This window comes from Bactrocera neohumeralis, chromosome 3 (assembly GCF_024586455.1).
Source record: "Bactrocera neohumeralis isolate Rockhampton chromosome 3, APGP_CSIRO_Bneo_wtdbg2-racon-allhic-juicebox.fasta_v2, whole genome shotgun sequence".
In the NCBI taxonomy this organism is placed as follows: domain Eukaryota; kingdom Metazoa; phylum Arthropoda; class Insecta; order Diptera; family Tephritidae; genus Bactrocera; species Bactrocera neohumeralis.
In genome coordinates this window covers 17,604,949-17,623,092 of record NC_065920.1, presented here as the reverse complement: position 1 = coordinate 17,623,092, position 18,144 = coordinate 17,604,949, and the positions used below count along the sequence as shown (strand labels likewise).

The 18,144-nt window shown below is 35.2% G+C and overlaps 4 protein-coding genes across 9 annotated transcripts; 2 read left to right on the top strand and 2 right to left on the bottom strand.

Annotated features, from left to right (window-relative positions):
* Positions 1-2,258: 2,258 nt before the first annotated feature.
* Positions 2,259-6,410, top strand: LOC126752088 (ras-related protein Rab6). 2 transcript variants are annotated; one of them, XM_050462650.1, is made up of 3 exons: positions 2,259-2,594; positions 2,656-5,926; positions 5,993-6,410. In XM_050462650.1, exon 2 carries the CDS (start codon positions 2,670-2,672, stop codon positions 3,294-3,296), a length of 627 nt encoding a protein of 208 aa, XP_050318607.1. In that variant the 5' UTR covers positions 2,259-2,594; positions 2,656-2,669; the 3' UTR covers positions 3,297-5,926; positions 5,993-6,410. The 2 variants fall into 2 exon arrangements, with proteins under 2 accessions (XP_050318607.1, XP_050318608.1); XM_050462651.1 differs by having other exon boundaries at positions 2,262-2,594; positions 2,656-5,910.
* Positions 6,411-6,839: 429 nt separating this feature from the next.
* Positions 6,840-12,826, bottom strand: LOC126752067 (threonine--tRNA ligase 1, cytoplasmic). Of its 5 annotated transcripts, none has more exons than XM_050462613.1 (5): positions 12,802-12,826; positions 9,360-9,417; positions 8,750-9,183; positions 8,019-8,689; positions 6,840-7,955 (listed from the first exon to the last, which is right to left on the bottom strand). In XM_050462613.1, the coding sequence occupies exons 1-5, from the start codon at positions 12,808-12,810 to the stop codon at positions 7,040-7,042; spliced, it is 2,088 nt and encodes a 695-aa protein (XP_050318570.1). In that variant the 5' UTR covers positions 12,811-12,826; the 3' UTR covers positions 6,840-7,039. The 5 variants fall into 5 exon arrangements, with proteins under 5 accessions (XP_050318570.1, XP_050318571.1, XP_050318573.1 ...); XM_050462614.1 differs by lacking the exon at positions 12,802-12,826 and adding an exon at positions 10,460-10,555; XM_050462616.1 differs by lacking the exon at positions 12,802-12,826 and adding an exon at positions 10,370-10,445.
* Positions 11,146-13,894, top strand: LOC126752073 (uncharacterized). Its single transcript, XM_050462630.1, has 3 exons — positions 11,146-12,533; positions 12,788-13,279; positions 13,346-13,894. The coding sequence occupies exons 1-3, from the start codon at positions 11,514-11,516 to the stop codon at positions 13,535-13,537; spliced, it is 1,704 nt and encodes a 567-aa protein (XP_050318587.1). The 5' UTR covers positions 11,146-11,513; the 3' UTR covers positions 13,538-13,894.
* Positions 13,895-14,494: 600 nt separating this feature from the next.
* Positions 14,495-18,068, bottom strand: LOC126752071 (engulfment and cell motility protein 1). The gene is made up of 5 exons (XM_050462624.1): positions 17,805-18,068; positions 15,970-16,989; positions 15,347-15,898; positions 14,668-15,277; positions 14,495-14,601 (listed from the first exon to the last, which is right to left on the bottom strand). The coding sequence occupies exons 1-4, from the start codon at positions 17,917-17,919 to the stop codon at positions 14,778-14,780; spliced, it is 2,187 nt and encodes a 728-aa protein (XP_050318581.1). The 5' UTR covers positions 17,920-18,068; the 3' UTR covers positions 14,495-14,601; positions 14,668-14,777.
* Positions 18,069-18,144: the final 76 nt, after the last annotated feature.

The following is an 18,144-nucleotide window of genomic DNA, read 5'->3' as shown; positions in this document are numbered from 1 at the left end:
CTAATAAAATGTAAGCAAAGGTGTTATTGACCTTGCCAAAATGTAAACAAACGGGTCATTGACCTAATAATGCGTACAAAGGGGTCATTTACCCCATAAAATATAAACAAAGGTTGTGGACTTGGCTTAATGTAAACAAAAGGGTCATTGACCTCATAATGTAAACATAGGAGTCATTGACCTCATCAGATTTAAACAAACAAGGTGTTCGGTCAAAATAAAATCCTTAAATGTCCTTTTTTATTTGACAAGATGTCTTCCAGAAATTTGGCGTCGGCATTAGTAATCCCATACAAACTGAAAAGTAAACAGCACCAAATACACTTGCATAACGATGTACATATACATATATTATATAGAATATATATTAATATAGAAAAAAATGGAGGCTGATTCTTGCTTATGCTCAACATAATTATTGTGATAACTATTGACTAAAAGGTCAGGTGGAGTAAGATATACATATTTCTTGTATTTAAAATTTGCATTTCGTGCAAAAACAACGGTAAAATTGGCACGATTCCGATTACTTTGGCGGAGGGGTAAAAAAACCGAATTTCCGTATAAATGGGGTATGTGCGGATAGGGGAGCTTCTACAGAGAAGATATATCCAAAAATAATATAAAATTAACTTTTATTTTTTAAAATATTCACGATTAAAAGTTCAAAAATTTGCACTAATAACACATGAGGGGTATTCTCTTGCTCTTGCGAGATTGCAGATTGCAAAAAAACTATACCGAAATATACAAGAGCACGAGAGCACCCATTGCAGAATCTAGTGATATGCTGATTCGGTCAATTTATTGTGAATTGACTATTATGCATAGCTATTGTGAATTGGCGCACCTTCTGCACACATTTTTAACAAAAAAAACTAACAAATTTTTATAACTTAAATAGAAATTATAAAATCTATTGCACGCAAATATACAGAGGTTTTGGTCTGGCATGTTTTACAGCCATTGCAAATAATTTTCTGCGTGTGTTTGTTGTTGTGCCGGTGCACCAAGAGGAAATATATGCAATTCTTGCACCGTGCAAGGGTTTTGCAAGAGTAAGAGAATACCCCTATGGTATTTCTCTATGTTTCACTAAATTTTTTCACGTTTTTAACTCTGTATATTTAAATATACACTCTAAACATTGAAATAAGTTCACATTTCACTTTTATTTTGCTATATTTTACCTAAATCATCGTTGAAAAGGTTAGATTGTTTACAATTATTTCCTCATAACGAGCCTTGCCACATCTTAAACAGCAAATATGTAGGATTTTTAATAATTTTTCTTTTTTATTTTTTCGCGTGATTATTTTTTCTATATTAACTATAAAAAAAAATACTTTCTACATATGTACATATATGGGTAATATGTGATTTATGTGACTGAAGTACTTTCGCATAGTACTTCTTTCTGCGTTAAAATAAAAAATATATATTGAGTTTCGTTATAAAGTGGTTATCTTGCACTGATATGGAAACAAAATTTGAATTTTCGTTATAAAATGGTTAAATTTTGGTTATTATATAATATATGTATGTCAGCGCTTTCCATTTATTTTTGATAATACGTTGTTTTGTACATTAGGTGACAATATATATAATATTACTTATTTGTTTATTAAATTAAATAAAGAACATATCCATATGAATGGATAGAGGAATTTCAGCGAATTTCCTTATTATCACATGGCAGCGCTCCATTTCGTCGTAACTTTTGGACAAACAAATGATGTTCACTACGAGTGTAAAATGTAATTTTTAAAATAAAGATTTCTTCGGTAAAAAACTGTTAAAAGTGTAAAATGTGGATTTATTTAAAAGTTTATAGTTTAATTTAATTAATTTGAAGTGAAAAATGTGAGTAAAGTGTGTTTAATGTGGTAAAATCGCTTGTTGAAATGTTGGAATTTGGGAATTTTTGAACTTTAAGGTCGAATATCTCATAAACTAAGCATTTGCGGCAGCTATAACCCTGTATACGGTATAACGGTACCTTCAAATCGCGGCGCCAAAGAAATCGGAATTGTGCCGCAAAATCGCATTCGTCCACTAATTCTATCCATTTTAATAAAATTATTAATGTTTATACAAATATCGATATTTTAGTTGTATTCCTATTTTTATTCACATTCACAATCAATTTTTATTTTCACCAAGTTATTTTGGTGAAATGGTAACTCTATTGTGAATATGGGAGAGAAGTGAAATGAATAATTTCTTATTTGACAGTTTATTAACACGACACATGTCGATAAAGTAGTGTCAATCAAACGTTATAGAAAGATTGCTGACGGTGACTAATGAAAAAGCGATCCAAAAAGTGTAGGTGAAAATTATAAAGCTACAAATTGTAATTCAATTACAAGAAATACGTATTAAAATATTTAGGAAAAAGTTACTTCAAGAGCCAAAATAATTGAGTGAGAAAAGTTTATTAAAAGTGCATTGAAAATAAAAAACCCAACCCAAAGCAAAGAGGTCAGCAGTAAAAAAAAGAAAGCAACTACGCCAACGTCGACGAAGATAAGTGCAAGAAGAATAAGTAAAGGAGTGAACTATAAGCAACATTTTAAGAAAGGGCTGTAAAGGTGATATCTTTAGTGCTGTAGGGAAAATAAACTAATTAAATAATTACAATTATTTAAACAGCTTATATTTAAAAAATGTCATCCGGCGAGTTTGGTAATCCCCTGCGCAAATTTAAGCTTGTGTTCCTTGGCGAGCAGAGTGTCGGTAAGACTTCGCTGATCACACGCTTCATGTACGATAGCTTCGACAATACTTATCAGGCGACAATTGGTATTGATTTTCTTTCGAAAACTATGTACCTTGAAGATCGAACCGTGCGACTGCAATTATGGGATACTGCCGGCCAAGAACGCTTTCGTTCACTTATCCCCTCATATATTCGCGACTCTACTGTAGCCGTTGTTGTCTACGATATAACAAATACAAATTCTTTCCACCAAACCTCCAAATGGATTGATGACGTTCGCACGGAAAGAGGTAGTGACGTCATTATCATGTTAGTAGGCAACAAGACAGACTTATCGGACAAACGACAGGTGTCCACCGAAGAGGGTGAACGCAAAGCAAAAGAGCTGAATGTGATGTTTATCGAGACGAGCGCGAAGGCCGGTTATAATGTGAAGCAGCTGTTTAGACGTGTAGCGGCTGCGTTGCCTGGAATGGATTCGACAGAAAATAAACCCTCGGAAGATATGCAAGAGGTTGTGCTGAAAGATTCACCAAATGAATCAAAGGATCCCGAGGGTGGTTGTGCCTGCTGAAGAATCAACGAATGTAGTGAACGATCTAAAAACATATTAAAAACAATTATATAATTAGCAGTCTAGAGCACTGAATGGTAATTTAACAGTATGAAGATGACGATGTAGAAAAGTATAAAAAGGCTTAAGAAGAGATACACAATTTTATGTTTAAGTTTATTTATAACGTAAATAAAACTAAAATCGATTAACTGAATAATCAATTGATCTTTATGATGGATAGTAGGCGCATAAAAGCATTTAATATATATGATTAAATATGATATCATTATATTACAACTAGTACTGAAACGGTCTGAAGAACAAATGCTGAATTAGATGCTGAAATTGTCAAGCATTTTTCAGCCGAGAACGATTGGTAGTTGGTGGGATTAGCTGATAGTTTTTTGCTTACAGAGTAAAAGCACCATTAATACAACTAAGCATTTGAATAATTGTGAATCATAAAATTTCATAAATACATACATATTTATGTAGCTTAAGATATTGTGAAATGATCATAAAAATGCCAGCCTACTTAAAAGCATAATATGCAAATGCACCTTACACTTATGAAGCATATAAAATTGCTAGAAATTCAAGAGCCATAGCGCTCACGTACACCTACTTGAAATGCATTTGCAACTTCCAGAGATACAATTTTGCCGAGTGTGTATTTTTAAGAAAATTATTTAACTTTTATATTTCGTTGCACAGACCTCGTTTTATGGTAAACACACAATTTGTAAACTTTAAAAGTCTTTGTTTTAATATCTGCCTACCTAAAATTATGCATAATCTTTCAATCCTGATGTCTGTAACTATACTTATGTATATGTTTTTAGTCATATATAATTTGAACTTGGCTTGGGTAAACTAACCATAAAGAGATAAATGAAAAAGGGAAATAATGTGCACAAATGGTACGCAAATAATATTTACTTAATAATAAGAAACTGCTGAATTTGACAAGTTAGTGTATACAAAAGACGAAGCATACATATGAACTTTATTGTGTTGAAAAATAGGTAATTTGTTTTTTTTTATTCGGTATTGTTTACACAGATTACATTAGCTATATATGTAGATAAATACATATTGGTATAGTCCGCTAATTTTTTACAATCGATACATAGATTTTTCACTTGGAGGCACTTATATACAATACAATTTTATAAACATAACTTTTAAAATTGCTTAACACATTCCTGTTTATTTTATTGTGTTACTATCTAATTTGTATTGTATGTAACTATTATTGTCTTTTAATACTCAATTGAGTTATCTACTTAAAATAATTGAACAATTTTAAATTTGCTGATTGAGCTTCAAAGATGGTAGAACCACAATTTACACAATTTTATAAACCTAACCGCTCATAAAATAAATTTTAAGTTGAGTCGCTGAAATATTTATAAAAAATGCTTGTTGCGTTGGTTTTTGTCAAACTCGGATTCATAGTTTTGGTTCCTCACACTTGTAAAAAATATATGTTATATTGAGTTTTTAGTAATTATTCAGTCAATTTTTTTCAAAGACATGAGGAAGTTAAAAAAATACCAAACATTTATTTATCAGTACCTGTTGTTGCTATTCATATTTTTACTTCCTCCAGTTTTATTATAAGTTCTGCCTAAAAATATTTAGACTGTAAAAAATGCATCTATACGTAGGTTTGCTCACCGGCTACCACTGTGTGTTCAAGCATATGAAGATTAAAGCAATGTCTCGCTGAAAAATAACGAATTATATAGTTAATTGCAAAACCGAGCGTCACATTACTTTTAAATACACATATTCAGCCTAACACAACTAAAAAATTAAAACCAAATGAAAAAATAAAAACGAAATGATTTAATAATATTACAACAATTTGGGTCATCTTATTATCAATGACATGCAAAAAGCACATTATAAAATTTGACTAGCTTCGAATTAATGGCCGCCAAAATTAAAATTCTAATGCAGCTTAACAATAGCATTAATTAAATTATGAGATTGCGATCTTTGTAGTAAAAAGCAAATAACTACCACAAGTATATGAAAATTAAATGAAACATTTTAAGCAAATTACACATTAAGTTAAAGCATTTGAATGATCAGTGGAAATTGCACTTGCTACGTGAAAATATTTTTAAAGGAATAACATATTTGCAATAAAGTTTTTTGAAATACATAATCCATTATCTAGTTTTGTTGTTTCGTACATTTTCCATGTAAGTAGGAAAGTAGAAACAAAAAAAAAAAAAGTACAAAAATAACACTCAGACCCTACGTAAATTGCTTACATTCCACCAGATTAAAAAAGAACCTTTATACATACGTGAATTCGTTGACACAAACTTTTTACAGCACCAGTAATGACAGTTTCTTAAGTGTGTTACGTTCTTAAGGTTAAATATAATGTAGGAAGTAATTATTAATATTTAAAAGTAAGCTAAATCTACTGTATGGCAACCTCATACAACGAACATGTTGTAAGAAAACGAAATTTTTGTTACCTTCGCGTCGTCCTTGTGCAGCTAGCGTTATTTGACATTTACCGGTTGAGCTGAGCAAATACGCGTGGCTGCGAGTCTTTCCTATTATACAATTTTATAACTACAATTATAAATAACTAGGAGCAACATTTATGGTATTTGATAATTCATGTAAATATATTTGATTATAATGCTTTATGAATTTGATTGTAATTATATATGGTACATAATTTTTAGATGACTGCGCATTGTTTGATACTGACAAAAGTACTTCACATGGAAAGGACAGCAATCGACAAAAGCTTATTGGCGAAATATGTGGAAAATATGTACAGACTCATGCGCATTATTTGATACTGACAAAAGTACTTCACAAGGAAAAGACAACAATCGACAGGAACTTATTGGCGAAATTTGTGAAAAATATGTGCAGACTCATGCAAACACGATACGCGCTTATTGCTTAAAATGTACCCAAAGGATTATATATTTATAATTTCATTTTATTGCACTAAGTGCATGAACATATGATTATTTCATTAAAGCTTTTATTTATTTAGCTATTTTTAAATGCAATGGGAATTCGTTTCATAAAAACGCCTATTTGCGTTCATGTTTTTCTATTTCATCTTTAAATATACGTTGGTTCTGTTAATTCTTTTCTTTCTGTGTATATTCGTTGTCGGAGAATATATGGCAACTCGGCGATTACCAGTTGCAGCATAAATTTTTCGCATCCACCTACTGCACGATTTTGGGTGCCTGGTGCAATTCGGCGATTCGTAAAACGAATTTCAGCGCCGCACCGAGCGACTGCAACATGTTCGACGCAGCCCCGAAACCAACATGATCGAAGCAACCTCGAACCCAACATGTTCGAATGTTCTCATGCAACATGTTGCAACGAGTTTTATCATCCACCTACTGCACATTTCTGGGCGCCTGGTGCAAATCGAGGATTTTTAAAATGAATTTCAGCGCGCACACGACGACGACGCCGGCGTCGCTGCCGACGTCAGTATTGAGTGAATGAGCAGAATGAGTGAATCTGTTTACTGATTGCTAATTGAATTTAAACCACCAATTAAATTTACTGACCCATTTAAAGTACATTTTATTGGATAATGTAGATTTCACAAATATTACTCGAATTATTATGCGTTCGAGGTTTTATGCGAATAGTTATTTGAATTTGCAAACATTTTCAAAGCTTCTAATTATAATTTGCATAGATAATACGAATAGCAGGAAATAAATTATTGATGCTTTTGCGACTCATAAACTTTAGAAGCTATCTTCATTTGTTATGAATTCGTCACGTATCTTGGTCAGCTTGGTTATCAGATCGGTGATTGAGACTTCTCCATGCACCTTGTTGTCGCGTGTGCGCACATTCACCGTGTCAGAGGAACGTTCCTTCTCACCCACCACCAGTATGAAATTGAATTGCGCCAACTGAGCATTACGTATCTTCTTATTCAAGGTATCACCAGCGTCCGTATCAGCTTCTGCCATAAATCCTGCTGAATGCAATTGGTCACGTACAGACTGCGCGTACTCATCGTATTGCGGACCGACGGGCACAACCATCACTTGACGTGGCGACAACCAGAATGGCCATTTGCCGGCATAATTTTCTGTAAGAATGGCAATCATTCGCTCCACTGAACCGAGAATAGCACGATGTATTATGACCGGTCGTTTCTTTTCGCCATCATCGGCGATGTAATTTAAATTAAAACGCTGTGGCAACTGAAAATCCAATTGTATTGTAGCACATTGATGAGCCCGCTTCAGTGCATCCATAATGGTAATATCAATTTTTGGTCCATAGAAAGCGCCATCACCGGGGTTCTCTTTCCAAGGTAGACCGAATTCATCCAAAGACTCGGCGAGTGCCTTCTCAGCAGTATTCCATTGCTCCAACTCGCCAAGATATTTTTCAGGACGTGTCGATAGAACGAGATTGAATGAGAATCCAAATATAGTGTATACGTGTCGTAAGAAATCCAAACATCCCTTCATTTCGTTCTTTATCTGTTCAGGTGCGCAAAAAATATGCGCATCATCTTGTTGGAAACGCCGTACACGTGTAAGTCCAGTAAGTGCACCAGAGAGTTCATTTCGATGCAATACTCCGAAATCAGCCATACGTAGAGGTAGTTCTCGCCACGATCGATTGCGGGTGTCGAACACTAGGCTGGAATGAGAGATTTTCATTGAGTATCGATTTTAATACTTATTATAAACAAATTTCATTTACCAATGTCCTGGACAGTTCATAGGTTTGAGTGCAAACTTCTCTTTCTCCACTTCGAATGAGAACATATTTTCAGCATAGTGTTGCCAATGGCCCGATGTCATCCACAGTTTTGAGTTATATACATTTGGCGTAATGACTTCTTGGAAACCACGTTTTCTATACTCCGATTTTATGAAATTCATCAATGTGTTATAAATGTGAGCACCACGCGGTTGGAAGAAACACGAGCCTGGTGATAATTCGTGGAAGAAAAACAACTCCTGTTCTCGACCAATTTTACGGTGATCACGTTTAGCTGCTTCTTCTTGTATCTTTTCCCATTCCTTCAATTGTTTTGGATCAGGGAATGAAATGCCATAAACTCTTTGCAGTGTCTCAGCGTCAGCTTTGCCTTCCCAATAGGTAGAGGAGTTTTTCGTAATTTTCAGAGCTTTTATTTTGCCAGTATGACGGACATGAGGACCTCGGCAAAGATCAATAAGAGAACCACACTTGTACACAGTGGTTGTCTCCGTATTGACTTTCTCGTTTAAAATGCGCACTTTGAATTGATTGTACTTAAACATTTCCAATAAATCGGCCTTTTTCAATTCCAAACGTTCGAATGGTTGTTTTTCCTTAACAATCTGCTTTACAAGACCTTCCATACTTGCATAATCATTGGTAGAAATCTGGAATAAAACATATATAATCATGTGTTTTATGCGTACATATATATGAAATACACTTACACCGTCTCCATCCAACTGCATATCATAATAAAAACCATTATCAATTGGTGGTCCATAGCATAAATGCCCACCGTATAAGCGTTCCATAGCTTCACCCATGATGTGCGCTGAACTATGCCAAAAAACAGCTTGTGCCTCTGGATCATCAAATTTAAGCAGTTGCAAATTGCAATCTTGCTCAAGTACACGATCCAAATCCCAAACTGCGCCATTCACTTTCGCCACAACGGTATTATCAGCTAGACCTTGGCTAATGCCCTTCGCAACATCGTAAGGTGTGGTCTCCCATGAAGTAGCATCAACTTGCTTGCCATCCGGCAATGTTACCTTAATAGGTGTACGGGTTTTGGCAGCCAACTCAGCCTCACGCTCGACCTTCAATTTTTCCCAGAGCGCATTACGCTCTTCAATATACCTTGGCCAAGGATTCAATTCTGAAATTTTAATTTTTTGCAATAAGGAGTGTTAATAATAAAAACATGTACATAGACAGTGAGAAAAATCAATTGCACTTTTGCTGCAAATGAACATTGATATATGTATACTTGAATGTGCAAGTAAAAATATGAATCATTCAGTTGAATTGATATACATATGTAATTTTGCTCACCTTTTTTGCCGGTTGCAGCAGGTGCGTTCTTTTGTTTCTCTTTCTTCATTTTTGAAACCTAGAAAAGTTAAACAAATCGTTAACTCTACTTGATTTATAAAACATACATATATATGTACTATATATTTATCTAACTGAGAAGGTATGCGAACGCATTAAGGTTCTCTTCAAAAGTAAAATATTACATTGAAAACACAAGCTTTTAACGTAATTAACATATTTATGGCCTTACTTATGTATAAACGCACAAGTACTGAAAAACAGTAAAATATTGTCTCTGGTTTCTCCTACAATGAAAATTAATTACTCAATATTTCTAACTGTTTGTCAAAGACATCTTTGCCACTTCAACCAATTTCTTTTACTGCCAACTTGGCTTTTTGATATGTTTTTTCATATGAACATTGACTGATGCAATCTTCTGCGAGCTTGATGAGTTTGTAGTGTACAACGTCAGACGAAATTGTAGTGAAAATAGTTTCAATTCTCTTCTCTTTTTAACACTCTACGCCGCAACATTTTGATGTCTAATATGTTTTTGTTATGAAGTATTACTAACAATGTTTGTATGAATCATGCGCATGCACCACGCGGCTATTAGCTTGAAATACATATTAATGTTATTGGCTTTTGAATTTGGTGCTGGCAAAACAACAAAAAATATACATATACTATTTTCTATTTGTTTTATCATAAAAGTTCTAAGTATAGTATATATAGGTTAGGTGGATATATTTAACTATTTTTTTAGACACCGACCAATGTTGCGTAGCGCCGACAGAAAGTCTCTTGTGGTGGACCGCTTCTTTGAAGGATGTTAGTTTTGTTGCTTTTTGCATCAAATATATGCCCTAGTCGCTTTCGTAGCAGTTCTTTGGAATTGGTCTGTTCATGTTCTATTTTACTATTAATACCAACAAAATATGATTGCGATTTGGTAACTACGGCAATGTGGCAATGAGCGTATAGGTGTTTGATACCGGGTGTTATTAGATTATATCTTGGCGCACCTGCCACTTGTACAATATTATACATAACTCAAGCACTTCACTAAGCTACAAAAGCTAAATTTATCACAAATTAATTATAAATAAACATGCCTCGAATTTATTATCCAAAAATTAAGTTTCTGCACCACGTTTCACGAAATCCCGTTGCAACGAAAACTGTCAAAAGTAAACTGTGCGAAAAGTGATGCCATATCTATCAAACGATGTACATGTCAAAATAAATCATAAAATTAATATGCATTATATGTTATGCTTATTGTAAAGTTTTGATTCAAGTTATGTTTTTGTTTTGATAGTTATTATTACAAACATTCGTTTATATATGTTAATTTAAACTGTATTTATGTTTTGTTTCGGATATAAATATGTGGACACAAACATAGCATACTTTTAGGCTGCAACAGATTTACAACGAAAGTAAACAAAATAGAAAGTGGTGCCTATGATACAATATTTTACCGTTTGTTTTATAGGCATATCCGGTATCAATAAAATGGCGAAAATCCCGTTTATTAAAACTAACTATAGGACAACTTTCAGCTTTGTCATCACATAAAGCGAATAACATGTGCATCATTGCAAACTCTGGAGAAGAGAGTTATTTGTTGCTTTCAGTCTCTTTCAGCATGCAAAACAACGTTTAATTTGCTCACCATATTCACATGTTTTTATTGCTCTACTCTCTAATACGTCCACCAACTGTCAAGGACTATTACAACCCAAAAGTTGTTCAGTTAGTTATTGATTTCTATTTTGCTCAACTTTACATTATATCCTCACAAGTTTCTCGGTGAAAACGTTCTAGCAAATTCCTTTACTATTTTAAAATTTTTATTTATAACCAGTACTTTAATCCCAAAGGCTAACTTTAATAAACTAAAAAGCGAAAGAATTCGTAAAATTTAATTATTTCGGAGTTTTAAGTTTCATAAAACGAAGTGAACAGTGTAAAGCAAACAAGATTTCCCATCTACTTGAGAATCCGCTCCATCAATCGCCTTCGGCTTCGGGCACTGTGATTGTGGAGAGAACGGATTTTTATAACGTGGCCAGCGGCGACATCATCAGAACGCAGCACAGTAAAGTGCACCCTAGTCCGGGGGCCGCCCGCAGTGTGTGGGCGTTGCCCCTGACATCATGTAACATGGTCGCTGAAGAAGATAGCGCCGCCAACACGGAAGAACGTCCGCACTCACCACCGTCGTTACGTCGTGGGGTACATAGCGGCGTAGGTGTGAACAATGTTGGCGGCAGAGTTAGACACACGGCTGGAGGAGATGGCACCATCGACGATCACGATGATAGCAATATACTGTTATTCGAGGGTCTTGACGGTGCTATGGCACATTTGGATGATATATTTGATGTGATAAAAAATGGCGAAGTATGTGATGTGGAAAATTTGGTGGAAAAATTCGGAATAGAATGTTTGTCGGCACGCGATCGACATGGTTATACGCCAGGCCATTGGGTTGCGCTGAATGGCAATGTGGAAATGATGCGTTATTTAATCGAACGAAATGCACCAGTTGATTTACCCTGTCTGGGTACACAGGGCCCGCGACCAATACACTGGGCGTGTCGCAAAGGTCATGCGGCTGTTGTTCAAGTGTTGTTGCAGGCCGGTGTTGCTGTAAATGCGGCTGATTTTAAAGGTCTTACACCGCTAATGAGCGCCTGTATGTATGGCAAGACAGCCACTGCTGCTTACTTACTCGGCATGGGTGCGTTAAATCATTTAACGGATATAAATGGTGACACCGCTCTGCATTGGGCAGCCTATAAAGGTCATGCCGATCTAATGCGTTTGCTAATGTACTCTGGTGTTGAACTGCAGAAAACTGATAATTTCGGTTCGACACCATTACATTTGGCTTGCCTTTCGGGCAATATGACCTGTGTACGCTTATTGTGTGAAAAATCCAATATGGATTTAGAACCGCGTGACAAAAATGGTAAAACACCGATAATGTTGGCGCAGGCACATCAACATCAGGACATTGTGCGCTTGCTGTACAATGAAGTTAAGAAAAAATCACGTTGGATTCCGTCGATTTCAGAAATTTGGGGTTGGTTATTTGGTGGCGCTGGCGATTCAAAGGGACCATTGCTACTTTTTTTATTCTCAGTACTATTATGGGGATATCCTATGTATATGATAAGGGTAAGATATGTACCAGCGGCTAAAGATACTACAAATTAAAAGGCATTATATTTAGGGATAAACAAATTGATTAGTCAAATAATAATATCATAAAAAAAAGCGTAGAAGATGATAATGTCACAAACAAATAGGAAGTCGGACCTATGCCTTGCTGGTTCTTTATGATATAATTTTGCATTTGTAGTACATAAATACACTTCTAAAGACAATTATTTATATTTATTTAATTCATGTTTTTCATATACTCTTTCAAGGCTATACCAATTACCTGGAACATACTTCGCCGCTCCCATTATTGTTTCATCTATTGGAATGCTGTCATGTGGATCAGTTGGGTCATTGCAAATCGCCGAGACCCTGGCTACATACCACTCAGCTCGGACGCTTACTATCGCGCCATCAAACAAATACCGTATTTTGATAAGTTGAAAAAACGTAATGTAATATTGACGCGTTTGTGCCATAGCTGCCGTTGCTTACGACCGTTACGTGCTAAACATTGTCGCGTCTGCAACCGTTGTGTTTCGTATTTTGATCATCATTGTCCGTTCATCTATAATTGTGTGGGCTTGCGAAATCGTATGTGGTTCTTCTTGTTCGTACTCTCAGTGGCGGTGAATTGCTCGTTTACCATTTACTTTGCTTGCTACTGTGTAATGATTGAGGGCTTTACATTGCTCTATGTCCTGGGTTTGCTGGAGGCGGTGGTCTTTTGCGGACTCGGTTGGATATTGACTTGTACTTCGGTAAGTCATAATAATTTAGATAAACATGTGAGATACTTTTATTTTATAACCATACTTTCTTCACAGATATTACATGCCTGCATGAATCTCACCACGAATGAGATGTTCAATTATAAACGTTATCCATATTTACGTGACAAGCGTGGCCGTTATCAGAATCCATTCTCACGTGGTCCTATACTGAATTTATTGGAATTCTTTGTTTGTCTACCTGATCGGATTGATGAAAATGATCTACTCATGGAGGATAATATTTGATTGAAAACTTAGGTACGCGCTAACGCGCGGCGCCGTAAAATACCAGCACATGGATAATAAATAGCTTAATTCAAATGAGCGGGGTTATAAAACCACCTCTTGGGGAAAAGCACATTGAATGAAAGATAGCTAATTGCTTAAATATAAATTCACCACGCGGCTTAAGTCTACAAAGCATTATTACGAAGAAAAAATTAAGAATGACTGTGAAAGGTGTGACGATTTATATTCCACATATTGTCACGCTTAAACTTAGAAACAAGTTTAAAGAAAATTCCGCCTTGTATGTGGTAAGATGACCGATAGGCAAACTAATAATACTTGTACAAATATTAACTCCAGGATGGTACAAATACATTGTTTAAAACGCCTAAAAAACTAATTTGTACATTAAACCGAAATGTGCTTATTGAAATGAAAAAAATGTTTAGCAACTTTCTTTCAAATGCGGTTTTTCAAAGATTCTGGTCCTGACCGAAACGTTCCAGATTTATCTGGGTAGTATTTATATGTTTTGAAGAAAATTGTGTAAATTAATTTACGTTCATTGCGTATAGAGTTAAAAATAAGCTTTGAATTCCTATATACGCAGTATATCGTATCGGCCTTATCAACTACATTATTGAGAAAAACTAATTACGCAATTTTCTTATAAATTATAGATGTTGCCAGCAATGTAAACTGCTGGAAAATAATGAATGTAATACAAAAAATACTTATAAGAACTCGCGTAGCACCCAACAATTCCCCATAGCAGTACAAAAAAAGTTTCGCACAACAACACAGTTTAAGAGTTTAAATTCATAATATGTATGTTGTATTCAAAAAAAAAAAACGCATACTATGTCTAGCTTAAAACATGTAAAAATAAATATATGTAGTTTGTTGTTCACACGAAAGCTGTAGTGGCATAATCGTGAATAAAAATATTGCATATTATTAAAAAAAATACAAATATCTATTATTTATGTAATAATTTGATACTTTGTTCAAATGTCTTGTTTTTCGTTGTAGATACTTGTAGATTGGTATAAAATATTATACAAGTCCCGCTACTAAGGGACCTACAGACGACATACAAACATAGAAAACAATACATAGTGTTAATATTGTATTAAATTTAGACTTACTTTACTTTGGCATGTTTTTCGAATAAAGATCCTCGGAATTTCTTATTTGAGTTATCATCACAACATCAATACATAATTATAGAATAATGCAAGGCACGCAAAACACCTTCCTAACTCTCGAAACAAAAATCATAGTTTTCTGGATCTTCAGGTATTGGTGGTGGATCTTTGCTAATGTCCACACCTTCGGTATCCAGTAAACGTAATTTGATTTCCATTGACAATAACGTGTCGAAATCTTCCTTCTTTTGTTTACTTGTCATTTCCTGACCCAGCAAAGCGTTTATACCATCTGTCCAATAATGAAATGTAGTCTCATCTGGTGCTACAAAATCCAATGTGGTATTCTCCATGCAATCGAGCGTAATAGAGAAAGCCAGATTACCAGCATTTTTACGTGTACGCATTTCTTTCATATGTGGACATTCTTTGCCCTCGAGCAATTGTTTTATATCGTTAACGGTCACTTTGTTAGTAAGTTCTTCGAGAGTTGGCACGGTTTTCTCATCACAATCACCATAATGTATAACCTTATGATTGGGTGAGAGGCGAGCATACCAAAATTTATCTTTGGAACGTGTGCCGCGGGAGTATTTGGAAAAACGGGTGCCTAAAAGAAAAAAATTAAAGAAATTTTTCAGTATTTATATAATATCAATTAAATATCAATTTACATCACCTTCTACCAAATAAGATAGACGCTGCTGTTTAATTAAATCGAGTATGTGTGGTGAGATCTTTTCTTTCAACTTGACTATAGCTGATGCTGTGGAATCGCATTCCTCTTTTGAGATGCGTTCTTGTTGACGTAAATTAGTAATCGTTTGATAAGTTAGTAGAGCAATTTTGGCACGAAACTCTTCTAGATTTTCCGGGCGTTCCTTGAGTGTGCGTATGATTTGTTCACGCACTACACTGAATACCTTTTGAAAATCTTCCGCTGTGGCGCGCATATCCTTCCACGTACGATTTAACGTTATAATACAAATACAAAAGAATTCTTCGAATGGATGATCATGCGTAAAGAACATTGGTTGAAAATCTGCCGATTGCTCTGCTGGCGGTTCACCAATACGTAGTATATCGCAAAGCACCTTTACCAATTCAATGGAAGTGCGACCGAAGGGACATTCATGTTCGTCAGCACGACATGAGTTTTCGTGTACAATTTTTGTGTACTGTTGTGTATAAGTTCGTGCAAAGTATACCATACAATCTAATGCCAAAATACCTAAATGTGTCCGAATGAGTATACATATTTTAGAAACATGTGTATGGTATGTGAATATTCTCTACACTTACCTGGAGGGGTTTCAATAAAATCCTGTGCTGGATTTATGTCGCATTTGAAACCCAATTTCTTATAAAACTGCGAAAAATTTACATTGCCACCACCTGATCCGCCACCACCGCGTCGCAAATGCTCTTCACCCATACCCATTTGACCAGAATAATCATCGAATGCAATGCGTCGTAGTTCTTTGATTTTATCGTGCGCATCCTGATCCTGTGCGTTCATTTTCATGCGCATTCGCTGCTCTAACAAGCCCAGAGTGAGTGTTTGCAAAACATACAATTGATGAGTCATCTCTATTTGCCGTCCCGAAGCATTGCCTAACAACGCCAAACGATAAGGCTTTGCACTAATGGTATGCGCAATTTGCCGTTTGCGTGCTTCGTCCGCCTTCATGAATAGAGCATTGATTAACGCAATAGCATTCTGTTGTGTTGTTGCCGAATTGGCATCTTGCAGTAGACGTAGTAAATCTTGTAGTGTGACATCTTTTTCGACTAGCACATATTTGCTGCTATTTTGCACAATATTCTCCAAGTTGGAGAGTGCACTTTGGGTACATTCTTTGGGAAAATGTTGAAAATTACAAACAATATAAATGTTTCGTTGTACGAATGTGCTTTGTAATATTTCCCAAGATATTGTATCGTGCTCCATTAGCTCGACGAAGCTTTGTAAACTGTATTTTAGTATGTCGTCATCTTTCTGTGAAGGATCCTCTATCATATTAATGATAATAGTCAGACCTTGTTCTTTGATGAACTCCATAGCGAAAGTATGATCCTTGCTAAGTGTAGCAAGTTGCTTTAAACATTTCGTCTTCTCCACAATGGAACCTGAACGTAATGACTCAAGTGTATCATTCGCAGTTTTCGATGGAGAATATGACAAATGTAATACTGAACCGTTTTTGATTTCATTACGATTTTTCTCTGTGACATATTTTTGATTATTCGCATCACAGAATTCCAGTGCATAATTTTGTGGATCAGCAATATCCCAATAACTGCAGATCTCTTGAATTTTACCTAAAAAAAATAAACAATTAAATATAGTAACTTGTATATGTGGTAGTGTTAGTAATATTTTATAAAAACATAAAGAATAGCAAAACATATTTTGCTATTATTTAATTGTAATTTACAAAAAAAAATCTTAAATTTATATAATAGTAGCTGTTTGTTTATATATTTGAAAAGCAGTATTTAATATACGAGTGAACGAGTTAAACCACCACCCATCGCAGACGAAGAGCTCCAGCTGCCGCGAGAAACGCGTGTGACCCTTGCGCAACTTCGTTCTGGATACTGTAGCAGGTTAAACTCCTACTTATCCAGAATAGACCCTGACATACTCGATGTATGTCCTGCATGCAACGAGTCTCCGCATGACACTGACCACCTCTTTGCATGCCCCACAAACCCTACCCATCTAACCCCCTCCTCCCTTTGGTCCGACCCCGTCGAAACAGCACGTTTCTTGGGCCTACCGTTAGATGACCTCGACGACAACTCAAATGATATCTACCATCCCAACGGGGATTGAATCTCCGTTAAAACAACAACAACAACAACAACATACGAGTGAACGTGAAAATACTTATAAAAACCCTATCTGTATGAAGGTATGTAAATGATAAATGAAAAGTTTTTAGTTTGTATGCCTGCCATTACTTTGCTTCCTGTTGTGGGAGCTACATTCGAATTGAAAACTAGCATAATTGCGGAAGGGCGTTGCCCGCTTTATTATGTTTGGTATATTTATTTACCCCACACAGTGAATCGTTAAGTGTTTAGCCCTAGCAATTAATGCAAACATTGCATATTTTTTCATGAATATTTACCCGTTAAAGGTTGTCGCTGATCCAAACATATTAGTTGCGGCACATAATTCTCCAACTCCACAGCAATTTTCACGATGTGTGCATCTTTGACCAGAGTTTTTTTCGGTATATTCATATTAACGAAAGCTTATTTCCTTCCTTTTTGAATACTTTTATGAGTGAATTATTAATTAATAAATATATATTTTCACACTAAAGTATTTGTTAAAAAATCAGCTAATATTAATCACTTTACTAAAATCAACTGAAATGAAAACTGATTGACAGTCTTCTTCTTTGCACGAACTTATTCACAATAAATTGAATGACAAACAAAACACTGGCGTATGTAAGAGGGTTC

What these genes read in the sequence shown, in the direction of transcription:
- LOC126752067 (XM_050462613.1), bottom strand. An exon ending in TGCTGCAACCGGCAAAAAAG is followed by an intron (nt 9,184 to 9,359) that starts GTGAGCAAAATT and finishes TTAAAATTTCAG; the next exon opens with AATTGAATCCTTGGCCAAGG. An exon ending in TGCAGTTGGATGGAGACGGT is followed by an intron (nt 8,690 to 8,749) that starts GTAAGTGTATTT and finishes GTTTTATTCCAG; the next exon opens with ATTTCTACCAATGATTATGC.
- LOC126752073 (XM_050462630.1), top strand. Translation starts at nt 11,514, where the DNA reads ATGGTCGCTGAAGAAGATAGCGCCGCCAACACGGAAGAACGTCCGCAC. An exon ending in ATCCTATGTATATGATAAGG is followed by an intron (nt 12,534 to 12,787) that starts GTAAGATATGTA and finishes TACTCTTTCAAG; the next exon opens with GCTATACCAATTACCTGGAA. An exon ending in GGATATTGACTTGTACTTCG is followed by an intron (nt 13,280 to 13,345) that starts GTAAGTCATAAT and finishes CTTTCTTCACAG; the next exon opens with ATATTACATGCCTGCATGAA.
- LOC126752088 (XM_050462650.1), top strand. Translation starts at nt 2,670, where the DNA reads ATGTCATCCGGCGAGTTTGGTAATCCCCTGCGCAAATTTAAGCTTGTG.
- LOC126752071 (XM_050462624.1), bottom strand. Translation starts at nt 17,919, where the DNA reads ATGAATATACCGAAAAAAACTCTGGTCAAAGATGCACACATCGTGAAA. An exon ending in TCAGCGACAACCTTTAACGG is followed by an intron (nt 16,990 to 17,804) that starts GTAAATATTCAT and finishes TATTTTTTTTAG; the next exon opens with GTAAAATTCAAGAGATCTGC. An exon ending in TTTTATTGAAACCCCTCCAG is followed by an intron (nt 15,899 to 15,969) that starts GTAAGTGTAGAG and finishes GGACACATTTAG; the next exon opens with GTATTTTGGCATTAGATTGT.